General features: G+C 40.1%; 1 protein-coding gene and 1 long non-coding RNA gene across 2 annotated transcripts in view; one reads left to right on the top strand and one right to left on the bottom strand.

The window, feature by feature from the left end:
• Positions 1-13,615, top strand: part of LOC148044493 (uncharacterized) — a 1,189,713-nt gene that overhangs the window by 1,087,706 nt on the left and 88,392 nt on the right. The window lies entirely within an intron of this gene.
• ADAMTS16 (ADAM metallopeptidase with thrombospondin type 1 motif 16) overlaps positions 1-13,615 on the bottom strand; it is a 118,477-nt gene that overhangs the window by 99,816 nt on the left and 5,046 nt on the right. Inside the window, exon 3 of the mRNA XM_087721921.1 lies at positions 7,665-7,990. Within this exon, the coding sequence (XP_087578047.1) occupies positions 7,665-7,990 (326 nt within the window). The remainder of the gene's footprint in view (positions 1-7,664; positions 7,991-13,615) is intronic.

Raw genomic sequence — 13,615 nt, forward strand, 5'->3', positions numbered from 1 at the left:
GTTCCACCAGTGGACCCGGAAAGCAGGCCACACCTACAGAAGAGCTTCCAAATTTTGGTCCTTGGATATGATTATTCTACACTATCATGCTCATATTTATAAAACTCAGTGCCTCTGCGAAAGGTAAGGATGACTACTGCGTTTGTGGTGCAATCAGAACATTGCGTGTGTTGAAGTTGTTTTAATGCAAACCAAAGATGCCTTTTAAAAAACAAGTTTACATCATATTCTTATGCATGCCAGTGCTGTGTGTGAGGTAATTTAAGGTGGTTCTGACAAGTGTCGTCGGCATCTTCATATCCGGTCACATGGGCGGCAAGCCATTCCCATCCGGTCACATGGGCAGCAAACCACTCCCACAAAGGAGGCCACACCCACAGTAGGTTCGAACAATTTTTGAAACCCACCACTGACCTGGCTGCAGGAGTGGTTGATATGATGTAAATAATAAAAATAGTTTGTCAGATTTGTAAAGGACATTTTAGAACACTAAGGTGCTAGATTTACAAAGGAATTTACTTTCTGGTAGTGCTAGAGATGATCCAAATAATTTCAAATTCATTGCTTGTTTACTATGGTTTTTTTTTTTTTTTTTTTTTTTTTTTTGCTGAAAACCCAAATTGTTAGTCTTGAAACTCCTTTCTGTCCTTTTCTCTTCTTCCTCCTGTTTTTGTTCATTGCCCATCTTAAGGAAGAAGATGTCTATGGAACTCAGAAGCTTTTTCTGCTCTGTATGTTTCAGTTGGCCCTTATAGTGACATGTTACGCTCATTGTTTAGGTTTTTCTCCCCATAAAGATAGTCCTCCATTTATGACTATTCATTTACTGACTGTTTGAAATTAAATTGGTGCTGAAAAGAGTGACTTATAACCAGACCACCGCAGCCACAAGAACATAGTTTTGGCTCTGCATTTGAGACAATTGCAGTGCCATGCCATGCCATGCCCTGAGGGTCATTTGTAACCTTTCCAGTTGGCTTCTGGTAAGTCGGATAAGTCAGAAGGAAGATCCGATCTGGGTCAGTCACTGGGATCAGAGGTTTAGTCTTCTGAACTGTCCGGTATATTCTGGTAGAGAGAAGTTCCCTGAGAATGGGCTCCAGCATGAGTCTGAAAACTCAGAAGACAAAACCTCTGTTCCCAGGCTGGATCTTGCAACATTATCCTGGTACACATATGTTTGCCTTTATTCACTGGAAAGTCATCAGGGAAGGTTGAAAATTGTGGTCATGTGCTATCTTCCTTAAAGACCAGGGTAATTTGCTTAATGACTGGGGCAAAAAAGGCTGTGAGGCAGAGGTGGGTTCCTACCAGTTCACACCTATTCGGTAGAACCGGTTCGTCAAATCTACCGAACCGGTTAGAAGAGGTTCCACCAGTGGACCCGGAAAGCAGGCCACACCTACAGAAGAGGTTCCAAAATTTTTTGAAACCCACCACTGGTCCTTGGATATGATTATTCTATACTATCATGCTCATATTTATAAAACTCAGTGCCTCTGTGAAAGGTAAGGATGACTACTGCGTTTGTGGTGCAATCGGAACATTGCGTGTGTTGAAGTTGTTTTAACGCAAACCAAAGATGCCTTTTAAAAAACAAGTTTACACCATATTCTTATGCATGCCAGTGCTGTGTGTGAGGTAATTTAAGGTGGTTCTGACAAGTGTCATCGGCATCTTCATATCCGGTCACATGGGCGGCAAGCCACTCCCATCCGGGCACATGGGTGGCAAGCCACTCCCACAAAGGAGGCCACACCCACAGAGTAGGTTCGAACAATTTTTGAAACCCACCACTGCTGTGAGGTCATATGATGCCTCACTTAATGACCACACTGCTTAATGATGATTTTTTCCAAATATGGTTGTAAAAGATTTACTCCACTACCTAAATTTTTGATATGCTACAAAATCCTTATTACTACTAAAATACTGCTTACTGCATTATGAGGATGTCTCATCACAGATTCCCAGGCAGATTTTTTTTTTCTATCCCAAATGAAGACACTCATTTACTGAGCTATGAAACATGTACAGCTAAACATGTATAAGTCAGTTCCTGGTGTTAGTTTTGTGATTAATACCACTTGAGATGCATAAATAGTCAAACTGAGAATATAAATCCTGGGAGCACGAAATTATTTTGCTATTTTATAGTCACCAAAGAGGAAAAACTTGTTAAACAAATCTTCAAGAGTATGGAGGGGTGGCTGATTAATTGATTCCCCCTTTATTACGCATCATTTTTTTTTAATACTTTGAAAGTGGAAAAAGTCCCTAATCACCTTGAACATTTATGTTTCAATAAATAATAAGCTAAAAGTTAAGCATTTCTGAATATAAATTAGACTTTCTTTCCTGGGTGGAACCTATGGGTGGGATTTTGGTAAAAATAAATAGCATAATCCTGGCATTCTAACAAAGAGACATCATGTTATCTCATGACAAAATATATCTGTAATTAAGTGAAGTCATCTCCCTATAGAACATTAAATCCACTTCACAAGTTTTTAATATTAATATGCAGATGCTTACTGCAGTTCATAAATACACTGAAAAATGACATGTATTAATATCAAGGGTTAGGTTTTTTTTTACATAATGTGGATAATTTCAGAATCTCTTCTCATCTATGCTTTTTGCATTGCCCATTCCATAATGCCATTCCTTGGGCATTCTAAAAGTAAGATGACTTAGCAAAGAAGAAAAGTTTAATGTTTTTTTTTAAAAAAAACTTTTAAACTTAAAATAGAAGTAACTTTCAGAGCAACAACTTCTTTCCTTGGCTGCCATGGGGTCAATTTGATATGATATTTTCCACCAGAATTACTGGAAACACATGCAGTGCGAGGAGACTGAAAGGGGACAACATTTTTGGTTTTAAAATGAATTCATAATTATCATAATATAATTATTATATTATCATAATTTTCCCCACTCACATATTTTTTTCTGAAATTTCCCATCTCCGCAGAAGAATGAGAATATTATTTTTATGAAATGGAGAATTTCAATTAATTTCAATTAGGTTGAAAACACAGTAACAGAAGCTTACTAAAAGCACAATGCTGGCCCATAGAGTGAAAAATTGCGTGACCCGTCAAAACCGCGCTCGACTAAGCCGCGCCCGATTAAACCGTGTCACTGACGTCATCAACAGGGCGACAACAGCCAGCGCGGAGAAAGAAGGGTGCTTTAAATAGCGCTTTGAAAGCAAGCCGATTCAACTTAAGGTAAGGGTTAGCTTTAGGGTTAGCTTTAGGGTTAGCTTTAGGGTTAGGTTAAGGGTTAGGATTAGGTTTAGGGTTAGGTTAAGGGTTAGGTTTAGGGTTAGGTTTAGGGTTAGGTTTAGGGTTAGGTTTAGGGTTAGGTTTAGGATTAGGTTTAGGGGGGTTAGGTTTAGGTTTAGGGGTTAATTTTAGGTTTAGGGTTTACAGCATGCTTCTGTCTCCGCGCTGTTGTCGCCCTGTTGATGACGTCAGCGACGCGGTTTAGTCAGACGCGTTTTAGTTGAGCGCAGTTTTGTGGTGGAACTGAAAAATTGATGTGCATGAATACTTTAGCCAACATCTTCAATAACCATATATCAAAGTATCAAATAAAATATGAACACAATATTCAAAACATTATATCATCCAGTTAATTTTTCATTACTCGCTAGTCAAATGTATCAGCTGAGTCCCCACTAGGATGCACTATTTACTGAGCCTGTGAAATTACCTCATATTTGTTTGATGCTCTAGTCATCGTCTACATGACAGGATGGTGGTCATGATTGCATCTTCAAAAACATAATCCCCTTTTTATATTCATGTCATGTTAAAAAGTGCCAGGCAATATATCAAGGCCTTAAATTGCATAGTTATAACCACAGTTTTGGTTCTTGGATGTCTCTGGTCATCAAATAATAAAAATGCACACACCTAGAATACTGCATCCAATTTTGGTCATCACACTATACAAAAAGATGTTGACACTCTAGAAAAAGTGCAGTGAAGCACAACCAAAATGATTAGGGGACTGGACTGGAGGCTAAAACAAGATGAAAGGTTGCAGTAACTGGGCATGGCTAGTCTAGTGAAGAGAAGGACCAGGGGAGACATGATAGCAGTGTTGCAATATTTGAGGGGCTGCCAGAAAGAGGAAAGGGTCAAGCTATTTTCCAAAGCACTTGAAGGCCAGGCAAGGAATAATGGATGGAAACTGATCAAGGAGAGATTCAACCTGGAAATAAGGATAAATTTTTCCAACAGCGAGAGCAATCAACTAATAGAAGAGCTTGCCTTCAGAAGTTATAAGAGCTTTGTCACTGGAAGCTTTCAAGAGACTGGACTGCCATTTGTCAAAAATGGTGTAGGGTCTTCTTGGGCGGGGGGTTGGACTAGATGACCTTCAAGATCCCTTCCAACTCTGTTAATCTGTATCTAAAATACTCAATTTCCTGTGATGGAAATTGCCTTAAAGAAACTTCGAGAATTAGCTCCATTAAGGATCAATCTACTGGGATCAAGAATACAGCCATAATCTTCCACCAGAATGCATTGTTCTTCAATCAGTATTGTAGATAGAATATATCACATGCTATGAGTAAAAAAAAGCAAAATGAGGAGTTATGCGTTCATGGTGTATAGGAGCCTCTTAACTAGTCAATATAGAACTTTGTCTAAGTAATTGCTATGAGTAACCAAATCTAAATGGTGGGCCATATTTGACCCAGGTTATGCTAGAGATATTCCCTTCTAACTCAACACATGGTACAGAGTGGGAACTGCAAAAATTAAAAATTAGATTGCTCGTAATCCAGCATTGGGAAAGCCCACTACAATGCCTCTTTTGACCTTACTTATTTTGGGACGGGATGCGGGGGATAGGAAACTGTAACAAAAAACCTCCTGATTTCTTCCCCAATTTTCACTAGCAGCCAATATAGCAGTACCCTTTCCATTCTTAAATGAGAATAAGAGCCGCTGAAATCAATATAACTTAACAAAGAGTAAGCATATGTAGATTTGTTTGCTTTCCTGAACTCTAATTCTACAGTCCCTCCGAGAATATTTATACTTGTGGTTGAGAGGATAGCTTTCTGCGAATGAATGGTTGTAGATATGAAAATGGGGCTAAATTAATTTTATAAATGGAATGCTATATTTTACAAGCAATTAATCTTAACTGACAGTGATTAGTACAATTCATAGTAATTTAATATTTTGTACTGGCCCTGTCTTTTTTGGGAGCATGGATTCTGGCAAGTGTAAGGGTGTATATGCATAGCTCAATTGCAAGTATGTCACATGCACACTTTAATTGGAGGAATAAAATTTCCAGGACTGGTCTCAGTGGGAGTTAATAACCCTAAATCAGAAATTATGAAAGCTAGACTGTTTACAGAACATTTCTGTTTATTTATAAGTTTTCTGGGTGGTCAAATATCTTTTATGAGAAATTATCTGAAATTCGTGGTTCCCTAGTAAAGCTGGAATAGGAACTTAACTCACTTGTGATTTCCATAAAACAAATCAGATCAGATGGCTAGAAACACAAAAGGACTCAGGATGGTAACAATAAGATGGAATAGCAATAGCAATAGCAGTTAGACATATACCGCTTCATAGGGTTTTCAGCCCTCTCTAAGCGGTTTACAGAGTCAGCATATTGCCCCCGACAACAATCCGGGTCCTCATTTTACCCACCTCGGAAGGATGGAAGGCTGAGTCAACCCTGAGCCGGTGAGATTTGAACCGCCGAACTGCAGAACTGCAGTCAGCTGAAGTAGCCTGCAGTGCTGCATTTAACCACTGCGCCACCTCGGCTCAATGACTGATGAAACTGAGTGTTTCTTTCAGACTCCAAGATCTTTGTTCTCCTTCCCACATAAGGTGAATGAATGAATGAATGAATGAATGAATGAATGAATGAATGAATGAATGAATGAATGAATGAATGATGGTGTGATACACAAAGTATGCTCTGATCCAGTGACGTGCAGTCAGGGGAGGCAGGAGATCCACAGCCTCACCAATGTCAATCATGAAAAGGAAAGAAAAATGTAAATGGGAAAAGGCGAGTGCTGAGGTTAGGCTAGCTAGCTGCTGCCACACCGTGAATGGCTGCCTGTTTAACAAAGCCTCTAAAAAAGCGCCCTCTACTATGAGGCAGGAGAACTGCATGCCTCATCTAGTCTGGCTTTTTAGGCGCTCGAGCAGAGTTAAGCGAGGGTTAAAAGCCTAAAAAATCCCAAGGTAGTTGAGGCACGCAGTTCTCCTGCCTCATAGTAGAGGGCGCATTTTTTAGAGGCTTCAACTCTGTCATTCTGTTTAAAGCTGCAGCGTCGCGCTCACTCTTCCTCCTTTCCGTTTCCGATGCCCTCCACCCCCACTCCACGCTCCCTCTTTTCCTTCAAATTGCCTTTTTTCCTTTTTTCTTTAATAAATGCAATGCTCAGGCATTCTCTCCTCTCCTGTGACATCCCACTGGCTAAAGCACTTTCTTTCGCCTGCCTGAGCTCGCGACAGCCCGCCTGAGCTCTACCGCGAGCTCAGGCGGGCTGCCGCGAGCTCAGGCGGGTGAAAGAAAGTGCTTTAGTCAGTGGGGTGTCAGGGGATAGGACTGCCTCACCAGCCATAAACCTCACCACACATCACTGCTCTGATCTGAGTCATCACTGAGCAACAAATTCAATATGTTCCCTTCTTCTACTTCCTAGTATGGTATTATACCAGGGGTGGGTTGCTAATCCCATTCCAACTGGTTCGGTTGGAACGGGGCCGGCAGCATCCTCGTGCATGAGTGCAGTTCACGCATGCGTCTTAGCGCCTGCGTGATGCTCCAACTGCTCGCGGACAATCGCGCAGGCGCTGTATGTGCCATGCGCCTGCGTGGAAGCGCAGAAGCCTTCAAAGACTGGTAAGGAGCGCGGGCGGGCGGGTGGGCCCTTCGCCGTTCCCGGAAGTTACTTACTTCCGGGTTCGCCGACCAACCGGTTCGCGGGAACCGCTGCGAACCGGTTGAAACCCACCCCTGTATTATACCTAATCAAACCTTTCTGCCCCCAATGTATTGGCATGGTTATCACAGGATCATTCTTCACAGGAAGAGAGAGCTGTTGTGAGTTAGTTCTCACACTGTCAGTAAAATGCAAGGAATGAACAAATCTGATTATTGTCTAAACATAGATAAAATGGAAATGAGCCAACTTGCTTACAGGAGGGCATCAAACAGTCCACCTGCTAGGGTGGGCAAGGATATTAAAAAACCCTACCTATATGAAGGCTTGTAACATGACTTTTTAAAACAGGGCTAATTTTCAATTTCAATTCTTGCTTTTAAAAAAAAAAACTTTTTGGGTGGGATGATGTGATAAACTTATCTAAGTGGATGCAGCCCTGTTTCCAACTCTAAAATGCAGAGTTTCACAGAGGATTCGTTACTATGTTTGGTAAATGAAGATCTATTCAATATTACTCTATTCCATTTCACGATCCAAATCCTTCTTTCTCCAGTCGGATGCAGAGACAAGACAGCAGAGTTCTCAATTTATCACAAATGATTATCTGCATGATTTGCTACTGAAATGCTCGCAAATATCTTACCTATATAGAACATTTTCTTTCCGATTTGACTTCCACATAACTTAAATTGTAGCATTTGTCACACTCTCTACTTACCAAGCCTCCACAGGTTGAAAGTGCTACAGTTGAGTTTTTGTGCGATCGCAAAACGCCTTGATAAAAACAAAAGTCTTCAGATGGGAATGTCTGTACCGTCTTGGTTCCCCCCTTGCCCAGAGTTTGTACAGTAAATCCAGGTGCCACAAGAAAATTGGAGGCCTTAAGATCAAGTTGGAAGTCATGGCCAAATCCTTGGAGATGGAGATGTAATGACTCAGTTGAGTTCCCTGAAGTTGATCGCTTCCTTCTCTCGTGGTGTGCAACGGCATGGGTTATATAATCTCCATTTTGGTCTACTTCATATGCCGTCACAATGTCATATTCTGTAATCAGTCAAGGCACAGAATCAGATTGCAAATGGCAGGCCCAAAATTCAGGTACAGTTCCAAGCATCTACAAATATAATTCAATTTGCAACTTAGCTCCTCAACTAAATTAAGACTCCAGATAACTATCATTGATATATCCACAAGAAGATAGTGATAATGAGATGTAAGGGCTAAAGATGAAAGAGTGACTTTCTGGCTGTGAGGCCAACTGACTGCTTCATGCAAGCTCTATCATTCAGCTGCAATCAGCAATGCAGATCTTCAAGAAAATTTTCATTTGGAATGTACCCTATATTGAAATATAGAGGACAAAAGTATTAACCCACAACAAATTGGTTTAAATAATGTTATATATTAGTTAATGTATACCATTAGTGTAAATATTTAAAGACAATAGGCTCTTGTGTTGTATTATTTATATTGAAAAACATCCTTCCCAAAGTAGGGGATACTAAAAAATCATTCATATACTAACTTGGGTTTCAAAAGAACTGTGTGTGATGTATTAAAAACTATTTTTCACTAGGTGCATTGCGTTATCTTCAGGTTCACTACTTATTCATTCCATTTCATAAAGAGATAATTCTAATTCAGAACTCCCAGAATTATATTCTGTTTTCCTAAAGAAGCTGTTTGAAGTTAACAGAGGTGTGCTATCTTGCTAATATTCGAGGTTCAAAATTCAAAGGCAAAAAGATTTCATTAAACTTTTGTTGAGATTCACTTAGATGTGCAACCAGAGGTTATAACCTAGAAAATAGGCAATTACCTAGCCTAGCAAGGAGGAGCTAAGTTTAATTTAAAGATTATCAATTTTCTATTCTTTTTTTTTCAAATATATTTTAGACTGTTTTTGTTAAAGATTTATACCATGTATGGGTTCTGGGAAGTCAGGGAGGGAAGTCTGGGGAGGATTGGGGGGGGGGGAGGTGGGAGGGAAGGATGTATATTAGGCTTGGCGAGGGGTGTTAGACTTTAATGTAATATAATTGCACATGTATACTGTCTTCTCCTATTTTTTCTTTAAAACTAAGATATGTTAAGTATATTGATATGGAAGCATAAATACCATCAACATAGAATGGAGTTTGCTCAGAAGCAGAAATACACCAATGGGAGGAAGAGTGGGAAACAGAAGAGAGAAGAAAGATGGGAAGAGAGGGATAGGAGAGAGGGTAAGGGGGAAGATGAGGAGGATAAGGAGGAGTGGAATGAAGAGAGAGGAGAAGGAGAAAGGAAGGGGAAGTAGAGTAGAAAAGGATGATGGAGGGAAGAAAGGAGGTAGAGAGAGGTAGAAGAAAGAGGTGTATGGAGAGCAGAAGAGCTAATAATGGGTTTTTATCTTTCTGGGCATTGTTGGCAAGAGGAACTGATGTAATTACTACTTAATACAATAGGATATTGGCTATGTAATAGTATACATGTGATTGTATGTTATGAAAATGGAAAGAAAAAAAGTATATTTCTAAAAAAAAAGAAAATAAGCAATTACCTGCAGTTGAGCCATTTTCAACAGAACGGAATGAACATTTTAGATGAAAAATTGGGGGGGAAATCCTGCATAATGGATGAAACATTTTCTACCGTATGTTATACTGATTGTATATAGCATGTTATATGAAAGAACATGAAAAAAGTATGGTTCAACAAAAATCACAGAATCGCAGATGGTGGAAGGGTGGAAGAGAATGTAAGTCCAACTGTGTGCCCAGTTTAATCATGACTTAAAAATTGAAAGCAATTTATTGACTAGTCAAATGCCTCTTCATCCAAAGATCGAAATGAACAAAATGAGTACAAATAAGTTTCCCAGGTGATCTTTTACCAAATAGACAATGCTACTCCTGACAGGTTATTTTAGTATTTGAAGTAATTTCAGCTTCCATTTATTGAAATACAATTTGACCAATCAGTACAATGCTCTAACCCCAAAAATGTCAGACAAAAGAGGCCAAGATCTCACTCTGAACAATATAAATAATAGAAGAAATAGTATGACATTTATATTTAGGCTATAGTTTTAGGCAGTGTTATGTTAGAGGATGTCCCAATGAATTCCACATGGCTTATATCTCAGTACACATCAGAGGTGGGTTGCTATCAGTTCGCACCTATTTGGTAGAACCAGTTCGTCAAATCTACCGAACCAGTTAGAAGAGATTCCACCAGTGGACCCAGAAAGCAGGCCACACCTACAGAAGAGGTTCCAAAAATTTTGAAACCCACCACTGGTCCTTGGATATGATTATTCTACACTATCATGCTCATATTTATAAAACTGAGTGCCTCTGTGAAAGGTAAGGATGACTACTGCATTTGTGGTGCAATCAGAACATTGTGTGTGTTGAAGTTGTTTTAACGCAAACCAAAGATGCCTTTTAAAAAACAAATTTACATCCTATTCTTATGCATGCCAGTGCTGTGTGTGAGGTAATTTAAGGTGGTTCTGACAAGTGTCGTCGGCATCTTCATATCCAGTCACATGGGCGGCAAGCCACTCCCATCTGATCACATGGGCAGCAAGCCACTCCCACAAAGGAGGCCACACCCACAGAGTAGGTTCGAACAATTTTTGAAACCCACCACTGGTACACATGTATGTTGTGGCTAATTCAATCATTTTTATGTCCTTTTTCAAAACAGTTCAGGAGGGTGCACTTGGCTGTTATTAAGTGTCCCAAAGAAATGTATGGATAAGATCCAGCCCATGAAACAGTTTGCTTGTGCCAATGTTTCGGGGTGTACTGAGGCAGGAGAAGTAGGTATGAGTGCAGACAGGAGATCAAGAACATATCCATTCTCCCTGCGAAGAATAAATTAAGCAGTTCTTTTTTCTCCCTGCTACCTGTCACTCTTTGCCATCTTCTCCCATTATTGGAGTAATTATTTTTTCTTGTTTTTTACATTGAAAGAAACTTTTTTTTAAAAAAATATTTTTGATAATTGGGGCAAATCTAATTCATTCTGAGCCTTAGCTTTTCTGACTTCATCTTTGTAGATTTGAACTATATGCTGATATTCTGTCTTAATTACAGGTGTCTCTTTTTCCTTTTTATACCTGTCTTTTTTCTTTTTTTTAGTTTATCAGAGAGTTTGTTATGTAACCATGTTGGTTTCTTGTGGGATGATTTTTTTTCCAGTGGTATTGTGCTAGACTGGGGTTTTATAATCTCATTTTTCAGAGTTTCCCAAGCCTCTTGAGTTGCTTTCCCCTTAAATATTTCCATTCATGGAATCCTGCTCAAGCTCTCACTAAGTTTCTTAAAGCTTAAGATATGAGTTTGATTTTGTTCTATTGTGCCTGCATTTTGTTGAATTCCAATATCACATGGCCACTCTCTCCCAAAGTTCCCATAACTTCAACCCCTTCTATCATTTCATTTCTTTTAGTGAGAATTAAGTCCAGTACAACCAATCCTCTAGTCCCATTCTTTACTTTTTCGTAGACAAAGTTCTCTAGTAGATTAATCAGGAATCAGTTTGATCTCCAACTACGTGTAAAGCTTTTCTCCCAGTTGATGTCAGAATTGTTAAAGTCCCCTATTGCAATTATAGGCTGCATCCTGCACACCTCAGCTAATTGATTAGCAAAAGGTTCTTCTATTTCCTCTGGTGGAGTGGTCTGTAGTATGACAGTGACACCTGTGGCAATGCCATTCCCTTTTTCCTTTTATATTAACCCAAATTCACACTTAGCACCCTCTAGTGTTCATTTCTTCTCCATTTGTATATATTTTCCTTTAATACACCCTAGTAAATTGTCACCCAAAGGACTGCACACTTTTTTCACTGCCTTTTCCTTTTATCAGGGACTTCATCCTATTTTCCAGAAACTCTTACAAAGCAGTGTCAAATTAATATTCTTTTCTCAGGCAAGAAATCAAGTAATCCTGCCTCTTTCCAGCATTTTTTTGCTTTTCATGCCAAACACACAGGAAGAGTAAAGATGCAGAAGACGTTATCCTTTTATCATCAGTTATGAAAGACGTTTTTATTAGCGTTTCTCAACCTCAGCAACTTTAAGATGAGTGCATTTATATTCCCAACCCAGGCTGGGTAATTCTGGGAGTTAAAGTCCCACCTATTAAAGTTGTTGCAAAACCCTGTTTTATATTTAACACAAATGCAGAACAGATAGGTAGCCAAGAAAAAGAGACATTTCCCTCTTGGAGACTTTTCACATTAGGGATCCTTAGCGGAACCCCAATTCTTGCTATGTTGATGTAACATACTAATGCCATGATTCATGGTTCTGATCTTCCCTCCTGTCCTATATTTTTTAAGACTGAGGTCCTCAAGATGTATTGATGTACTGTCTGCCTAGAGAGATGTACTCTTCCCAGGTAGGGCGATTTATATGTACCAGGGGTGGGTTTCTCGCCCCGTTCCAACCGGATCGGTTGGAACGAGGCCGGCGGCGTCCTCACGCACGCACGCAGCGCGCACGTGCGTACTAGCATCTGCGCGATGCTCCAGCTGCTCCTGGAGGATCGCGCAGGCGTTCTGCACATGCGTGGAAAGAGCGAAATTTGAAAAAAACGGGTAAGGAGCGGGCGCGGGTGTGCGGGCGCGCGCGGGCGCGGGGGGGGGGCTTCGCCGTTCCCGGAAGTTACTTACTTCCGGGTTCGGCGACCAACCGGATCGCAGGGACCGGTGCGAACCGGTCGAAACCCAGCCCTGATATGTACCATAATACTAGTAAGCACTGAGGTAGCTTAATAAAGAAGAATCAGATGTTTGGTGGTTCCCAAAACAGAAGGACAAGAGTGTCTGAGATTAAGCCAAATGGGTGCCTTGCCTTTGGTGAAGGCATTGGTAACTGTCTTGAAGGCAATGAATGGATGAATGAATGATTGAATGAATGAATGAATGAATGAATGAAATGAATGAATGAATTGAAATGAAGACCAAGCTTTCTGAAGAGAGGATCACTCATATTCATTGGCAATTAAATGATATATGGACAGAATCTAATATGAATCATGGGGCAATGTCTTCCACTGTCTCATAGAACACATTTGAGTGTGTGGAGACTGAGAAGTGGATAGGGTCATCTGCAGCATGAATCAACATGTCTTTAGACCCACATCCTCCTGGCTCTTCAGGCATCTGGAAAGGCATGCATGCTTGAACTCAAGAGATAATTGATGCTTTTTTTTTGCAGGGTGGTGTGTGTGTGATATCAACAGCCTTGAAAAAAGTTTGTTCTCAAAGAAGCCATATCTCAATATATGTGGTTTCCAAAAAAATCCCTTTGGTGAATGTTGCTGAAAAAGTTGCAGTGCCTTAATTATAGAAGAATCCAAATGAAAATGATTCATTTGGGCTTCTGCCAGTTTTAGATGAGGACAGAAACAGTATTGATTACACTCGTGGATACAACAGCTGGGTGACTTTGGACAATCACACTCTCTCAGCCCAATCCACCTCACAGGATTGTTGTTGTGGGGAAAGCATTAGGAGGAAAGAATATTAGGTATAGCAATAGCAATAGCAGTAGACTTATATACCGCTTCATAGGGCTTTCAGCCCTCTCTAAGCGGTTTACAGAGAGTCAGCATATTGCCCCCAACAATCTGGGTCCTCATTTTACCCACCTCGGAAGGATGGAAGGCTGAG

Source organism: Thamnophis sirtalis, unplaced genomic scaffold (genome assembly GCF_051295495.1).
Source record: "Thamnophis sirtalis isolate CommonGarterSnake01/CBP01778 unplaced genomic scaffold, rThaSir2_p1.2 scaffold_8, whole genome shotgun sequence".
NCBI classification, from domain to species: domain Eukaryota; kingdom Metazoa; phylum Chordata; class Lepidosauria; order Squamata; family Natricidae; genus Thamnophis; species Thamnophis sirtalis.